The sequence below is a fragment of the Physeter macrocephalus genome, chromosome 14, assembly GCF_002837175.3.
Source record: "Physeter macrocephalus isolate SW-GA chromosome 14, ASM283717v5, whole genome shotgun sequence".
In the NCBI taxonomy this organism is placed as follows: Eukaryota; Metazoa; Chordata; class Mammalia; order Artiodactyla; family Physeteridae; genus Physeter; species Physeter macrocephalus.
Window position 1 is genome coordinate 22,214,998 of NC_041227.1, and position 16,983 is coordinate 22,231,980.

The 16,983-nt window shown below is 37.1% G+C and overlaps 1 protein-coding gene across 1 annotated transcript in view; it reads left to right on the forward strand.

Moving 5' to 3' along the window:
* The window catches only part of UQCC1 (ubiquinol-cytochrome c reductase complex assembly factor 1), an 89,081-nt gene that overhangs the window by 20,498 nt on the left and 51,600 nt on the right, over positions 1-16,983 (forward strand). The window contains exons 3-6 of the mRNA XM_028499895.1: positions 2,353-2,436; positions 3,354-3,461; positions 8,969-9,041; positions 15,598-15,655. Of these exons, the coding sequence (XP_028355696.1) occupies positions 2,353-2,436; positions 3,354-3,461; positions 8,969-9,041; positions 15,598-15,655 (323 nt within the window). The remainder of the gene's footprint in view (positions 1-2,352; positions 2,437-3,353; positions 3,462-8,968; positions 9,042-15,597; positions 15,656-16,983) is intronic.

Genomic DNA, 16,983 nt, shown 5'->3' on the forward strand with positions numbered 1-16,983 from the left:
ATGGCTCACGGGCCCAGCCGCTCCGCGGCATGTGGGATCTTCCCGGACCGGGGCACGAACCCGTGTCCCCTGCATTGGCAGGCGGACTCTCAACCACTGTGCCACCAGGGAAGCCCCTTTAAACATTTTTAAATGTGATATTCGGTTCTCTTTCTTGTGTAGTGAGTTTTCTTTCTCTTCTCCACAACATTATGAGCTCCGTAGGATAGTAATTGTTTTATCTTAGAAACTGGCACAAGGGCTGTCATATTGTGGGTATTTAATAAATGTTCGATAAATGAAACATGTATGCATGGCATGTGTGTGGGTAAGAACAAGAAGGATATAATAAGAAATAACCATACAGGTGGTTGGGTTTATTCATTCAACAAATGTTTGAGGGTTTCCTGTGTATAATACACTGTACTTGATTCTGGTACTACACCTAGTTCCTACCCTCATGGATATTTTTGGTGGTGGTGATAGAAAATAAGTGTGTGTAATAAATATATAATTGTACATTGTAATGAGTACTGTGAGTAAAGTGAACAGGGTACTGCTATGATAGAGAATAATGGAATGATAAGAAACTATTTTAGATAAAGTGGTCAGAAAAGGCCTCTTTGAAAAAGTGACATTTGAGTATTTTGGGGTATTTTTTCTCTTTCACAGAAAGTTACTTGATATCTTTTTGGTTTAAACAGAGGAAAAATTAATGTTTTTAAAGGTCAAGGGAATCTTTTGGCGGGGGCAAGGGCAAGAGTGGGTAATACAAAAAAGTAAATGTGTGTATTTATAGATATGTTTAGGTATGGGGAAACTAGATGTTGTCCTTGGTGCTAGATGCCTAGGTACTTTGGTAGTTCAATATCATGTTCAGTGTTACCCATAAATAATGATAGGACAGCAGTTGGTGAGACAGTCACGGAAGGAATCCATTGGTTACTCCTGGAGCTATAGGGGAGGAAAAAGATCATGACATACACCTTGCCCCAAAGCACAGCTTGTTGAAACTGCTGTTAGTTGTGTTCTTTGAGCCTGTTTAAGTGCTTCTTGTTCTAGTGGACCATTACAGTGATATATGTGATGTAATGGGAGGTGTTCTGTGTTTAGTCTCTGTGTTACAAAGCCTGCTTGATACCTGTGAATTAAAGCATAAGTGTTCTTGGGACTGACCAGAAGAATCCTGACTAATCTTTTAATATCCTTGTTTGGAAAGAAAAGTAAATAGTAACTCTCCATGTTTAGAAATTCTATTTTTTTCCTTCATTAGGATTAAAGAAAAAATCATTTTCATTTCATGTGTCCCATCTCTTGGAAGAAGCCAGAATTGAACCCTCCTGCTGCTCCTTCCCCACCTCTTTATATTGTAAAGGAAATATAACATTACTGAGAGTTTGGAAACTAGGTTCTTAAACTCTTCCATAATTCTACCAGCATAGCAAAATAACTCTTTCATTTCTGTGTGTTCCTTTTTAGACTTGCCTCTATGCATTCATGTGTTTACCTATAATTTTATACATATTATAAGTGTGTTTTCATGTTGCTAAAAATAATAATCTCTAATGTAAACTGTGGACTTTAGGTGATAATGTGTCAGCGTAGGTTCATCCATTGTAACAAATGTACCACTCTGTTGGGGGATGTTGATAGTGGAGGATGTTGTGGATGTGTGGGATGGGGTATATGGGAGCAGTCTGTACTTTCTGCTCATTTTTGTTGTGAACCTAAAACTGCTTTTAAAAATAAAGCCTATTAAAAATCTGATTATCTGATTTCCCATTGAGTGACTGTACCTTAATTTAATTAACCACCTCCTTTCTTATTTGACTTATTCCCCAGTTTTCACTCTTGTGAACAATGCTACAATGAGGGTCTCTTGCAAATTTTTTTTTCCTTAGGAATTTATTTTCAAAACTATGTTTACTCGTCTTGATTAGAATAATACCAACCTGGTAGGATTGTGGTGAGGATTACATAAGGTAATATATGTAAGGCAAATACATAGTGCCTGGCATATAATTTTAACAAATGACTATTGTATTGCCAAAGTGCTTTCAAATGCAGTGTGAACATTGGAGGAAGACAGTTGTGATCTGAACAACAATGATTGATAACAATGGTGATGATGAAAACTTCTACTGTTTATTGAGTACCTATTTTGTGAAAGGTACTTTACGTTCTTTTACTTAATCAGATATTCAACAGATGTTTATTGAGCATGTAGTAGACAACATTAGGAATTGAGTTAAGCAAGGCTAGAAAGATTCTGTATTTTTTACTTTGAAGCAGCTCTGATCACATTAACCCTCTGAAGTGAATGCTCAGTGTTGCTTACCTCTGTTTTTTTGTTTTTTTTTTTAAATCCCTCAGTGGCCCCAGATGAGCCAGGCCCTAGCATGTGGTGGATCAGTAGTAGACATTCAGCTAAGTAGGAAGTATCATACCACAAATAAGGTGAGACTTACAAGTTCTTTCTATGTCTATAGCGTGCTATGTCTATAGTGTTCTTACTTGAAATTCAGCAAAATTGTTAGCTGGATGAGGCAAGAAATTTTATCAAATGCAGAAGGTGAGGCTCAGGGAAGTAAAGTGACCTGCCCAAGGTAACAAGGATGGGAAGAGACAGACCAACTGAATGTTGGAACCTAAGGTGTCTGATCCCATGTCCTATATTTCTAACATTGTACTCTCTTGCTTGGAAAACACTTTAGAGAAAAAGTGTCGTAGATTTTTTTATATGTTAAAAATAAAGTAATATTTAACTTATGGAGAATTTCTTATTGGATATATAGCCTGCCTTCATTTAGAGAGGCTTAGCATTAGAATAGGTTTTCCTTTGAATTTATTTGCAAACTACAAAACTTGTATCTCCTATAGTCATTAATAAAAAATACAAGAGTTTAAAAACATTTATTCAGTGCATGCTTTGATTATGACTTTGAATGACTTTTGACTGCTTTCAGACAGTATTTTTCTTTCCTTTTCCCATAATGTCAATAAACATAGAACACGTTTCTCAGAATTGTTCTTTGGGAGGTGGGGGTCAAGATTTCTTTTTTAAAGTACTCTTTTCCATAGAACTTTTATTCTGATACCCCAAATCTATCATTTCCTAGACATGGGTTCATAGACATCAGTGAGGTGGGTATGTCTGCTCTGGAATTTAGAGGACACCTATTAGGGTTCCATATGTGTTTGTACTGAGTGATAAGGTACCCAGAAAAATGAGAATTAAAAATTCTAGGTAAAAAAATAAAAAATAAAAATCTAAGCAATAAAAAATGCCCTTAGACCCTAGTGAGAAATAAAAGCATTCTTTTAAAAAAACTTTTTTGCAACTAATTTTGGTTTCCTTCTTTTTCAATAAATAGCTTTCTTCTACCAAGGATTCCCCACAGCCTGTTGAGGAGAAGGTTGGTGCCTTCACAAAGATAATAGAAGCCATGGGATTCACAGGACCTTTGAAATACAGTAAATGGGTAAAGTTTTTTAAGTTTTTTTCATTTTTCTTCTTGAGCTTTGTGCTTTCTGCTCTTCACAGAAGAATTTTTTAAAGCTTCTGCTTTGCTCTTTGTGAAATGCTTATATTATTTTGAGAGCTTCAAAATATGTTGTTGTCCCCTTGTCCCCCATTCCAAGTCAGTTCTCTACAGCATGTGGGGCTGAAATAGTCCCTCTACTCCCTTAACCTGATTCCTTAGAAGTATCTCAGTAGCAGGCAATCCAATAACACTGGTCTTTCCAGGTCTTTACTACATGTTATGCCATATAGATGAGTTCTAAGAAGTTAGATGGGCCAAATGTTCTGATGGGCACTGCTCTTAAGGAAACACTCTCTGTGATTCATAAGTGATTTTCCCTAGGTCATTGTAGTGACTTCCTTTAAAATTTTACTAATAAGCATTTTTTAAATTAATCAATTCTATGATTTATTGTAATTCATATTATGAGGGCTGTTTGCTAACTGTGTCATTCCTAATCAGGTCTTGGCCTATCATGTTATCTGTTTTATGGTACTTGCTATAAATGAATGAATGTCCTCTCTACATCAGGTGCTACTGCCCCTGGACTTTTATAGCAATGCCTCTAACCAATTAAAATAATAAAACACAAGTCATTGGGTTTTTCTCAGTCCAGTTATCTCCTAGTACTACTGTTTCTCTCTATAGTTATTGCAAAAGTACCTTTTAATACTTTTCAAGGTTGCTAGAATGTTGGATAAGCCTAATCAGTCGTAAGTTATACATTAAAACAAACCAACACAAAGCAGTAGGGAAGACTTTTCTAGAAAACATCATAACTTTGCCCAAAATGACTAAATTATTCCAGTTACACCATTTTAACAAGTTGGAGTAAAATTAGAATTTCAATTTTATTGTGGACTTTACTTTTAGTTTCTTCTTATAATGTCTGGCTCTCTTCCTAACAATTCTCATTGTAGCAAATATAGGCTTCTCTCTATAATCTCCGTTTTACATAAATTGAACGGTGATTCCACAAGCATTTTGTTTGTAAGGGGCTTTGAAAAGTATAGAAGATAGCACACACATTACTAGGTTATAATGATGTCCTTAAGACCCTAAGGTTATGAAGTGTCTTCTTAATCATTAATGAAATATTAGCTATGTTCATTAAAGTTATCTTTTTTTTACATCATAATTGTTTGACAAATGATAATCACTGGTATATTTGGTAATATTATTAACCAGGATCTTTTCCTTTATTAAAAAAATATTTGCGATAATACATTTGGATTGAAAAACTTAAAGTGTGTGTTTTGTTTGAAAGTAAGAAATTAAAAGAAAAGGGAAATGAGAGCAGAAAGAAAGAAAAGAGAAAAAATTTACTGTTTTATTCATTTCTTGATGGTTGAGTTCCACTTGGTTGCTTCCATATGCTTTGTCTCGTTCGTATTTTTATGATTCCAGGGGGAAATTTGGCTACCATTTGGAGGATTACTAAATCATCAGGAAAATATCTTCACTGTTTAAGTTAGTGTTAGTCTCTGATTTTTCTTGGTTCCCTTGTGACCTCAACTAAGTCCCTAATATTTTCATTTAAAAACTCTTTTGTGATGTGGCAGTGTCTACTTCCTGTAACCTTCATTTTTAAAATTTGTAACATCAAAACATCAAAGTATGACATTCTAGTATATTTTGGGTGGGAAGATGTAGGTATAATTTTCCATATTGAAAGATTGAGAGCCCTTTTCAGCAAGTGTTGACTCAGAAATCTATGGCAGACACGTGTATTGGGTTGCACTGGCAAGAATCTTTGAATTTTGTGTTTTCTAATGTCTTTCATTAGGGAGTAAAATGTCTGCTTTTCTCTGCATCAGCAGTATCAGCCAGCTTTCCTCCATCTTTTTATGTAATGTTTTCATGTGTAGTTCCATTTTTCTTCTAGATCCATATTTAGGAATTTAAATGTGGCTTTCCCTTACCTATTTGATTATCCTGAAATAACCATTCTTTTTCATTATCTTTATGGAGCAATATCAGATAAGATAAGGATAACATTTAACAGATTGAGCCACATGTCATTGAATAGGCAGTTTTCAGATTAGCATTAAGCCAAAAAGTTATTCCTGTTCTGAAGGACACTGACAAACTGGAATGCATTCAGAAGTGGGCAGTGAGCCTTGTGAAGGCTTCAGAAACTGTTGAATGCAGAGTGGTTGAAGGAAATAGGAATACTTTGCCTGGAAAAGAGAAGACATAATGGTCCTTCTCAGGTGTTTGAGGGGCAAATGTAAAAAAAATGGAGACTTAATCTGAGGTGTGCAGATAATGTTTACTGAATGTTACATGAAGCAGATTTATGTTCAATATAACAAAACTTTAGCAAGAATTGTCCTCCAGTGGGATAGGTAGCCTCACAAGGTCATTGGACTTGTTTGAACAGGGGCCCAGATAGTTGACCGTGAATCAAGAATGCTGTAGTAGGAATTCCGGTACAGAATAGAAAGTTCAAATGACTTCAAAGGCCCTTCCAACTCTCACACAGTTGTTTTAGTGTAAGCCTTTTACTAGATTCGTTTTTTATCTTGTAGGATGGTACAAAATGCATCAGTTAGTGGGAGAGCTGATTTTCATTTCCTAAACCTGTCTTAGGTGCTTGTGTTTTAGTCAAGTAGACTGATGAAGTCTTTCAAAGTTAGAATGAAGTCATCTGAGGACCAGAACAATTTGTATTGACTGGATGGAAATTTAGTCCACCTACTTCTTTAACTCATATTAATGCATGAATCTTGAAGAGGTTCTTTCCCGGAGTTGTTATTTCCAGTCCCTGTGTGATGGTCTTAAGGGACTTGCTTTAGAGATTTGTCCAGGAAAATGGCTTACCCAAGTATAAAGGTTTGGCCTCACAGCAGGAAAAGTGAGGAACTATAAAATGCTCCTGATTGCTGCAGTATGAGCACTGTATAAATACACTGGCCAATCTGGTGAGGTCTTCATTATTTGTAATGAATGCTTGCTTCATGAACATGTTGTGGAAAAAACCTCTTTCTCATGGAACGATTTGGGCCTTGGAGGCAAGTGTGCCTTTCCTTAGGCAGAGTGATTAATTATGAACTAGAAGACTATATATGAGAATCAGAAGGAAACTGCTGAGTTAAAAAAAAAAATCAAGACATAGGCCATTAGGAATTATACTTAAAATTATAAATGTATTGATAGTTGAACTAGGCCTTAAGTTCCATGAAAAGAGTTTTTAACTGCTTTGTTTACTGCTGTATTCCTAGTGTCCAAATCAGTTTTAGGCACTGAGTTAGGTGCTCAAGAAATTATTTGTTGACTGAAACAAAAGCTTATAGATGTCCTAAACTCTCTGTTTCAAGGATAGGAATAGGCCCGTCAAGGCCAAAGCATTAGGATAACGATATCATTAGGATATCATTAGTTTGGTGATGGTACAAACCAGTGCTTCCAAAAATGTGTTCTATGTCAAATACTTCCCAGAACCTCAGGTGTTAAAAAGTTAAACATGCTTCTTTTCTAGACTGCTGATATGGTGAATTACACTTATTGATTTGTGAATGTTGAATCAACTTGGCATTCCTGGGATAAATCCCAGTTGATCATGATATGATCTCCTTTTAATATTGATGTTAGTACTTTGTTAAGGAGTTTTGGATCTATGCTTATGAAGGCTATGGTTTTGTAGTTTTGTTTTCTTCTGATGACTTTGGTTTTGACACCAGGGTAATGTTGGCTCATTGAATGAGCTGGGAAGTGTTCTTTCCTCTTTTTTTCTGGAAGAGTTTGTGTAGATTTGGTATCATTTCTTTAGATATTCGATAGAATTCGCTAGTGATGCCGTCAAGCCTGGAGTTTTCTTTGGGGAAAGGTTTTTAGCCACAAATCCAACTTTTAAAATATAGATAGGACTATTCATGTTATTTATTTATTCTAGTGAGCTTTGGTAGTTTGTATCTTTCAATGAATTTGTCCATTTCATCTGAGTAATCACATTTATTGGCCTAAAGTTGTTCAAAATATTCCCTTATTATCCTATTAATATCTTTAGGATATGTAGTGATGTTCCTCTCCTCTCTGATTCCTGATGTTGGTAATTTGTATCTTCTCTGTTTTTCCTTCTTTTCCCCCCTAGATCAGTTCTACTAAATTTTTGTCAATTTTATTGATATTTTCAGAGAACCAGCTTTGGCCTCTTTTGATTTTCTATCTTCAATTGCATTGCTTCTGCTCTTATCTTTATATATCATTCTTTCTGCTTGCTTTTAGGTTTAATTTTCTCTTTTATTTTTAGTGTCTCACCATTTGTTTAAATGTGGACTTCCAATGCTGATTTACTGCCCATATAAGTATATCTGATTTCCATTTGTTATATGTTCTGTTCAGTTTTCCCCCATATGAACTTTAGACTAAAATCATTGAAAACTTAACATTAGCAAATGAAAAAATCTTAAGTGCAATCAAAGACATAATACTTGAATTTATTATAGGTATTTCTGCCCATCCAAAACTGAAATATGAATATTATATAGTATTGGATATAGTATATCCTTGGTGACTTTGAACCTTAATAACAAAACAACTCTGCTAAAATTCTAGATTGGTTTTTCTTCAGTTGCTATGCCATTCTCTTTGCATATACATAATTTTTAGTCTGTGAATATTTGAGTAATTTTCTCTGTCATTTTAAGGAAAAATAAGCTTCTATGAGCCGTTTGTTGATGGACTAATTTAATTGTATCCTTAAGGAAATATTTTGAAAGCCCTTAGAAATTCTTCTTCTTTTAGCACTGAGTTGGTCTTCAGACCTACAGTTCAACCCTTACAAGAATTTATTTTTCATTTTTAGGTTTTTGTGAAGGCATAATGTACATACAATAAACATTTTAACAAATCTTAAGTATATAGCTCAGTGAATAAATTAAAACCACCACCCAGATCAAGATTCTAAGAGAATTCTTAGTGCTTTGGGGAATAGTAAAAGGTTGATCCTTTTACTATATTTTACATTCATTAGAAACTCTTATTTATAAACATAGTATTCTGTTAATCAGCAAACTATAAAACTGGGGAAAACATTTAAAAAAATGACCCCCTCCCTTCAGAGAAAAAAAAAGACTTACAGAATAGTTAATAGGGCTTCTGAGGAAAGATCAAAGGATGGAGGGTTTTGTTTGTTTGTTTTTGGTCAGAAGAATGGGTAATTTTTTTAATATAAAGGGTTTCAGATTATAAAGAATTAATGTGGATGGTTCTGAATGGTGGTTTAGAGGCTGAAACGTGGTGAAATGGGTTTGAATTAAAGGAGAGAGTTCGTGTAAATATTGGAAAAACCTTTTTGACATTTTGATGCCAAAATCGTAAAATTGTGTGAAGTCTGTGAATGGCTAGAGACAGGTTTGGACCCATCCTTCTAGTTGAAAAATAAGATTCTGTGACTTATATCTAATGGCACTAGAACATTCACTTGGTCATGTCTTGAGTTTGGTTTTATTTTCTTTGTCTAGAAGATTAAGATTGCGGCCCTGCGCATGTATACTAGCTGTGTGGAGAAAACTGACTTCGAGGAATTCTTTCTAAGTAAGTTACTAATTTTTGATAGTTGTGAAAAGGAAAATGAATCTACTTTTCATTTTTATGATTGTGTCTTGGTAGGATCGGTTTTTTTTTAAGTTACTAGTAAAACAGTTTTTCCTGAACAAAATGTATAATAAAAGCTGCTTATTTTTCTCTTTTAATAGAATAAACAAAGGCCAAAAGAACCCTATAAATAAGACATTTTAACAAGTTTGAAAAAAGACCTAAAAATTTGTCCAGTACTTTGACATCATCATTCCCCCTTGTCCACACATGCATCTTTTTACATAAGACTACTCAGAGTAAACACATCCTGTTTTACGTTCTGGATGTTTTACTCAGTATTTTTGACATGAACTTCTGGCCAATCATTCCTCTTTTATTCCTAGTTTATAATTGTTTTAGTTAACCCTGGAATATGCCTCATGATTTTTCTTCTTTCTGTAGGACTGTTGAATCAAAAGGCACATATAATTTTATTTTTATCCCATTGATAAATTGCTTTCCAAAAGTGTTTTACTGGTTTAGATCATCATCACTAGTAGTTGATTATATCAATACAGTATTCATTTTGTTAATGTAAACTGTTGTAGTTATAAACAAGTCATTTAAAGCAGATACTTATAAAGTCATTGGGGAAGTTTAAGCTATTTCCAGTTCCACAGATTTTGGAAGGAAATGTGTTCTGTGCACATCTGTGGTAATAGTCATTATCCTCAAAGCAACAAACACTCAACTAAATAAATATACTTGATATTTTTCATGGACAGCCAATAATTATATATAATTATGTTAACAACAATGAAGAAAGAGATGAAGTTTTGCTTATTTAATAACTGGTTTTTTTAAATTAAATGCAAGTTTTGTCGATTTTACTATTTCAGCAGATTGATAACAATATTTCATTGGAAACTTAAAATACTGTGCTGAGTTGTAATCCTAATTAGTATCCACCTTCCATTTCTTATTTACTCATAGTCAGGAAAGAAAACTTTCCTCTTTTTTTTTTTTTTTTGGTGGTACGCGGGCCTCTCACTGCTGTGGCCTCTCCCGCTGTGGAGCACAGGCTCCTGCACACGTGCAGGCAAAGTGGCCATGGCCCCTCCTTCTTTTTAAATCTCTAACAATTTCTTACTTTAGGAGAAATTAGTCTGAAAGGAGAAAATATTCTTTCTCTACCTGATGAAAAGACTATTAATATTAGAAGCTGGATTTTTCTTAAGTGGTTTCTTGAATCCATGTGCTCAAGTATTTTTCATCAGATCTTTTTAAAACCTCATCCTAGGGCTTCCCTGGTGGCGCAGTGGTTGAGAATCCGCCTGCCGATGCAGGGGACACGGGTTCGTGCCCCGGTCCGGGAAGATCCCACATGCCGCGGAGCGCCTGGGCCCGTGAGCCATGGCCACAGAGCCTGTGCGTCCGGAGCCTGTGCTCCGCAACGGGAGAGGCCACAACAGTGAGAGGCCCGCGTACCACAAAAAAAAAAAAACACACCTCATCCTACACATCTATTTAATATTAAATAACTCATAAACTTATTATAATTATTTTGAAAGAATGTTTACTAGCTATCTTTGTTTAGCTAATCCTCATTGAAGATTCTTGAATAATGAGACTATTATTACATATTTAAGTTAATATATCATTCTTCAATTTATAATCTGTGGTAAACTACTTATAAAAATAAAAGTTTATTAAAATTATTAACTATTATATTTTAATAATTCACACTTACATGGTATGCTTTTACTTTTGTCTCATTTAGGAATTACAAAACGTTGTGAGACCGGAAGGGCTTGTATTCTTATTTTCATTTTTCTTTTGTTTTCAGAAACAATTGAAACTTATAAAAAGGCTAAGTGATTTGCCCAGGGTTGCTTAGTCAAGCCCTGATCCTGTGTAATCTGGCTTAAAATCCAGGAATTTTTCTACTATAACATATTGCCTGTGAATGAAAATAACTGCAAAATAGAAATTGTAATCCATTTTAATATTTTTGTGTTTTATAATTTTTTGTATTTTATAGTTTTTTTTTTTTTTTACTTTTTAAAGTTTTTATTTATTTTTATTTTTGGCCGCGTTGGGTCTTCGTTGGTGCGCACGGGCTTTCTCTAGCTGCGGCGAGTGGGGGCTAATCTTCATCGTGGTGCACGGGCTTCTCATTGCGGTGGCTTCTCTTGTTGTGGAGCACGGGCTCTAGGTGCGCGGGCTTCAGTAGTTGTGGCACTCAGGCTCAGTAGTTGTGGCACACGAGCTCTAGAGCACAGGCTCAGTAGTTGTGGCGCATGGGCTTAGTTGCTCCGCGGCATGTGGGATCTTCCCGGACCAGGGCTTGAACCTGTGTCCCCTGCATTGGCAGGCGGCTTCTTAACCACTGCGCCACCAGGGAAGCCCTGTTTTATAGTTTTAAAATGAGAACTACCTCTGTGAGATGTTCTGTTAGTATTGTGAACTGATGTTTATGTATATTAGAGTGTGTACATCTCAGTGAGCTTTGTCCTAGCCTTGCCCTTTGAAGTAGTTATCTGATGTCACATTTTTCAGTGACACCACTCTTACTTCAGGTTTTCTAAGACTCACTTTGAGAATTACCTTTTAGACCTATATCATGTTCCTTTGTATTATGCTCCACTGTGGTCCATCTTTGTCATTTGTGGTTAGATTAAATTTCAGAATCAAACCAAAGTGGTTCCAAACTGTGGCCAGTGAATAAAAAAGGGAGCAAATCTGAAAAGTACCATTTAGAGGCAGATTAAAGAATATCTATAAAATAATGAGACTGACTTTCTTGCATCTTGGATTCTAAAGAGTAGGCCAGACAGGTTTGGGGTAAAAGAAGAGAATGTGTATAGATATATTGCTTTCTAAGATTACATCTTTAAAGTGGCTATTGCTCCCTTGGATTTTTGCTGTTTTAGGGCTTGACTTTTAGAGTCCTGAGAATTCAGTAGCTTTTTAAAAGGATAGAGAGTCCCAGGTAGCTGGTCAGTGTCATTCTCACTCTTCCAACAAAAGTGAGACCAGTTATATTTCATGAAGATTGAGTTCTTTACTCAGTAAACAATATGCCTATTAGCCTCTTGGACAGGCCCTCACAAAGTGTCAAAGTTATGGATACTCTGTCATCTCAGAGCCAAAGTGTTCAGACGTCTTGATCCAGAGACCTAGATATTGGGGATTCTGACTGGTGAGATACGTTAAGAGCCAACTCTTGTTTCCAGGATGTTCTGATGATGTCATTGTGGCATAAATGAGTGTACCCTCTGTGAGCACGCAGTGTTTGCTAACTGGTCTTTTGGAGATCATTTCTATTATAAAGAGCACTTAGGGGCAGAGGCGTCCAGCCAATGAATAAAGCTTGTGTTTAATACCACACTGTTGTCTGCAGACTGCTTTGTTTTTAGCCCTTAAGAGTTCATACCTTGGAGAGGACGCTCCTTAGTGAATAAATTTTGAGTTAATAAAATTGAGGTTCTACCTTTCTCTCTTTCTGCTACTAATACTCAGCTATCAAATATATCAATTTTATGTAAGTGTATGATAAATATATTTTTTAAAACTTGAAAAAAAAGATTGAAGTTCATCATTTTATTGATGCAGTCTTAAATAGTGAGTTTTTTCAAAGATAATTTAAACCCTAGTGTTTAAACAATTCACTAAAAAACAACAATAGTGAATATTTATTGAGTACCTATTAAATACTAACTACCTTGTTAAACGTTCTACAGGCCTTATCTCGTTTAATCCTCACAAGAATCCTGTAAGGTAGGTTCTCTTGTTTTCCCATTTTTACAGAGAAGAAAACTGAGGCACTGAGAGGTAAAGTAACTTTACCCAGAGTCATATACCAAGTAAGAGGTAGAGTTAAGGTTTTGAATCAGGATATCTGACCCTGGTGTCTGCGTTAAACAAACAACTATGTTAATACTGCTGCCCCATAATAGTAATGAATTATTTAATTTTATCCAACTTGATGTTGAGGAGGAAAGTACCTAGCCTCAGAAAATAGTGCACTGAGTGTGTACTGGAGCAAGAGTGTGCTCATGGCAAGACCCTATAGCAGGTTTTAACTTTGAAGTGTTTAAAGACATTTCACGAAGCTAAAGAGTCTGCTATGTTGTTGAGTTGCTCACAGTCAAACCTTCAGTGGTCTTGTTTTTTAGGGCTTTACCCCATGGGTTTCTGTTCTGACCCCAGTGGGTACAGGGAGTCAGTCATATGCCAGCTCCTTTCCCATCCTCAGCCCTGAGCTGACCCCCAGAGGGAAAATTGTGACCCAAGTCCAGTTGCTGGCCTGTCTGTCTGTCTGTGCTTTCCAGCCGAAGAACTGATTCCCTCTTTGAGAAAATTGGAAAGGCTCCTGGAGGCTGCTGAGAAGCTTTGATGTAGAGGTAGCAACTGAACAGATTGTCCTTTAGAAGCAGCCAAATTTCATTTTCCAGATTGAGAGACAGACTTCCAAGAAAACTTTTCTTTTTAATGTTTTGTTCTAGCATCCAAAAAAGACCCAACTTTAGATCTGGGCTTGAGAGTTTCTCATGGCTATTCTTGTTCTAGGTGGAGGGTGGTTGGCCCACTGTCAGATGGCATGTGTCTTAATAGCTGAATGGCTAGCCAGGCCAGCCTTCACCTCCCTCCTGCTGGGCTCCAAGAGGAAGTCCACTTGACAGCTGCTGGGCACCTCCCAGTAAGCTCACCAGAGTATTTTGGTGTCAGTTTGTGACAGACCTGGACTGAAATCCCAGCCCAGCCACTAGCTTGTTAATATTGTGGCTGCCTGCAAGTTACTTAGCCTTTTCGAGCCCGTTTCCTTATCTCTAGAATGAGGCTTATAATGCCTTCCTTCAGGGTTAAAGTGAGGATTAAGTGAGATAATGTATTGACATAACTAACGGTGGACCTGACAGGAAGTATGGACCCTTAGTGAATGTTAGTTTCTGATACTAGTATTAGAGAGGCAGTTAGCGATTAAGCCAACAGTGTATGGAATCAAGCAGATCTGAATTTGATCCCAGATGTCTCATTTCATAGCTGTGTGACCTTGGGCAATTGTCATGATCTCTCTAAGTCAGTTTTCTCACCTGTCAAATGCGGATAATATCAATACCCACCTCTTAGGAATGTTAGGAGGAGTCATTGAACTAATGCTTGTAAGGTACCTATTATTTCTGACACACAGTAAGCACACAATGAATTACAGCTCTTTATTATTATTGGCATTGTTAGTGTACCTCACAGGGGTCCTGCTCTGTGTTTTCTATCTTAGTGGCCCTTATTTGTTATCATGTAGTACATTGTATACTTCGTTTGCTGAAGGGCAGAAGATACTACTTCCTTCTTGAGTCATTACTCCAAAGGAGAGATTCTACTCTAAGGGCCCAAGTTTCCCACTGATTCTCTTATTTATTTATTTATTTATATAAATTTATTTGTTTTATTTATTTATTTTTGGCCGTGTTGGGTTTTCATTGCTGCACGCGGGCTTTCTCTAGTTGCAGCAAGCGGGGGATACTCTTCATTGTGGTGCTCGGGCTTCTCACTGCGGTGGCTTCTCTTGTTGTGGAGCACGGGCTCTAGGCTCGCAGGCTTCAGTAGTTGTGGCTCGCGGACTCTAGAGTGCAGGCTCAGTAGCTGTGGTGCACGGGCTTAGTTGCTCCGCGGCATGTGGGATCTTCCCGGACCAGGGCTCGAACCCATGTCCCCTGCATTGGCAGGCGGATTCCTAACCACTGCACTACCAGGGAAGCCCTCTCTTTTTTCTTTATCCTCTTGCTCCAGCTTTTCTCCCTGCTGTGTAATAAGGAGGGCATATTCTGTGGGGGACCCCTCATCCAGCCAGAGGCATTTCTTAGAGATCTGAGAATTGAGAGGCTTGGATGTCTAAGCCCTGAGCTGATTGTTGGTTTCTTAAATCAAGGAGAAGCCCTACCAGGTTTGTCATTCCTGGGGGTGATGAACAACCTTTCATTAGATATTATCTGCTTTCTTATTCAACTGTAGCTCCCTAGAGTCCTGCTTCTTCTGATCATTTATTTTGGTTGAATCATTTAACATACCCATTGGGTCACCTTAGAGAAAGAAAACAGGAAAGGGAGATGGACAAGAATAACTTACATTTCTCAGTAGGGCTCAAGTGAAAAAAAGCCTCTAGTTAAGTGGGGTAGGTAAGGTGGTGTCTGCCTAGCTTTCCAGAAGAATTGGAGACCAGGAGGGGAAAATAACATTGAATCACAGTTGGAAGGAATTATAAAGATCGTCCAGGCCACATTATACAAAGTGAGAAAACTGAGGCTCAGAGAAGAGAAGTGACTTTCCCAAGTCCACACAGCAAGGTGGTAACAGGGCTGGAACTAGAAGCCTGTTTGTCTGACTGCATTCAATGCTCTATCAACCCCTGGGCTTGCCTTGTGGTTCCATTGGCCTTCTCTATGATAGCAGAATCAGAGAGCACTGTGACTACCATATATTTTAGTTGAACAAATTCCTACCGATATTTCAAATATAGTCCATACTCCTCTTCTAAACCTTCACATATTTATACTTTATTGTTATTTTCTAGGGTGTCAGATGCCTGATACATTCAATTCATGGTTTCTTATAACTCTACTTCATGTCTGGTAAGTGAGCAATTTAAGTGAAGTCACCAAATGTATTTTTTTTTAAAAAAACACTGCTGACTTGTTAAGGTATAGCCTTCAACAGGGCTGATTATATGAAATCGCAGTTGTTCAGGCATTAAAAGCTGTTCCTTTCATTTTAATAACTGGTGTCTTGTAGCACTTTTTTTTGTTAAAGGTCAAAGCATAGTCCCAGAAAGAAACTAATATTTGTAGGATTTTCTCGAAGAACACCTAACCCAGTGAACAATGCTATCAGTATCTGTAAGAGACCCTATGAGCTTGGGTGGAAAGTTCTTTCCCTTCGCTGTTTTAGGAAAGTTCACATTTACGTAAAAGTGGTTTGAATTGTGAGCATCCGTGGTCATTTTCATTGCTGGTCATCAGAAACCTATAACAAATTATAGCACTGACATTTACGCCTGTACCTCTAAAATGTGCATACAGGTTAGATTCATGCCAGGTTTGTTGCATGTAAAAATATTTAACACCTTAAACAGTATATTTTTTCTTCAGCTGCAAATTAAGTAGCCAAAAAAATCAATTTTTCATCTAATGTTACACAGTATTAAAGGTCAGAAGGATATAGGAGAGACGTTGAAGTGGGGGCTGGGGACTATTTATTGAACTGCCAGATCTTGGGAAAGTAAATTCTGGAGAACTAAGTTTACTACTTTGACCGTAGTGAGTATCTGAGGAACGTGGGGAATGGTTGCCCTGTCAAAAGGACCCTTGTTTGAGACTGCCTTCAGCTGAGCTTTGCATCACAGGACTGACTACTATATAAAGACTTTTTGGTTTTGATCACCTCTGAAATATTTCTTCTGAACTCGCATAGTCAGTGAGACTGGCTAAGGGGCCTAAGGTGGCAGTTCATGTTGTTTTTTCCTAAGCCGGTAGTTTGTTGAGTGTACACTGTGTCCTGGGCAGTCAGTAAGCTATGTCAGGAAGCTCACAGTCTAGTGAGGGAGATAAGACATATATAATAGCCAGTTATAAATTGGACTGGCTAAGTTCTGTAATAAATCTGAGTAAGTAGTGCCTGTAGGATCACAGAGGAAGCTGCAACTATCAAGACCCTTGAAATGTGCCATGTCTTTTAGTCAGGCAGCTAAGAAGGCCAACCACCTTCTGTCTGAATGATGAAGGTTAGGAAAAGGTTCAGGGAGGACAGCTGGATGTTCTGAGAGGAAAACTACTTTTTCAAGAGGAGAGGACTGCAGAGGTGGCCCTGTGGAATTACTCACTGGAAAGGTGGGAGGGTTGAGAGGAGGCTAGGCTGTTCCCAGAGGAGCTCAAAGATAATATTCAGAGTCAGAATGAAAGAC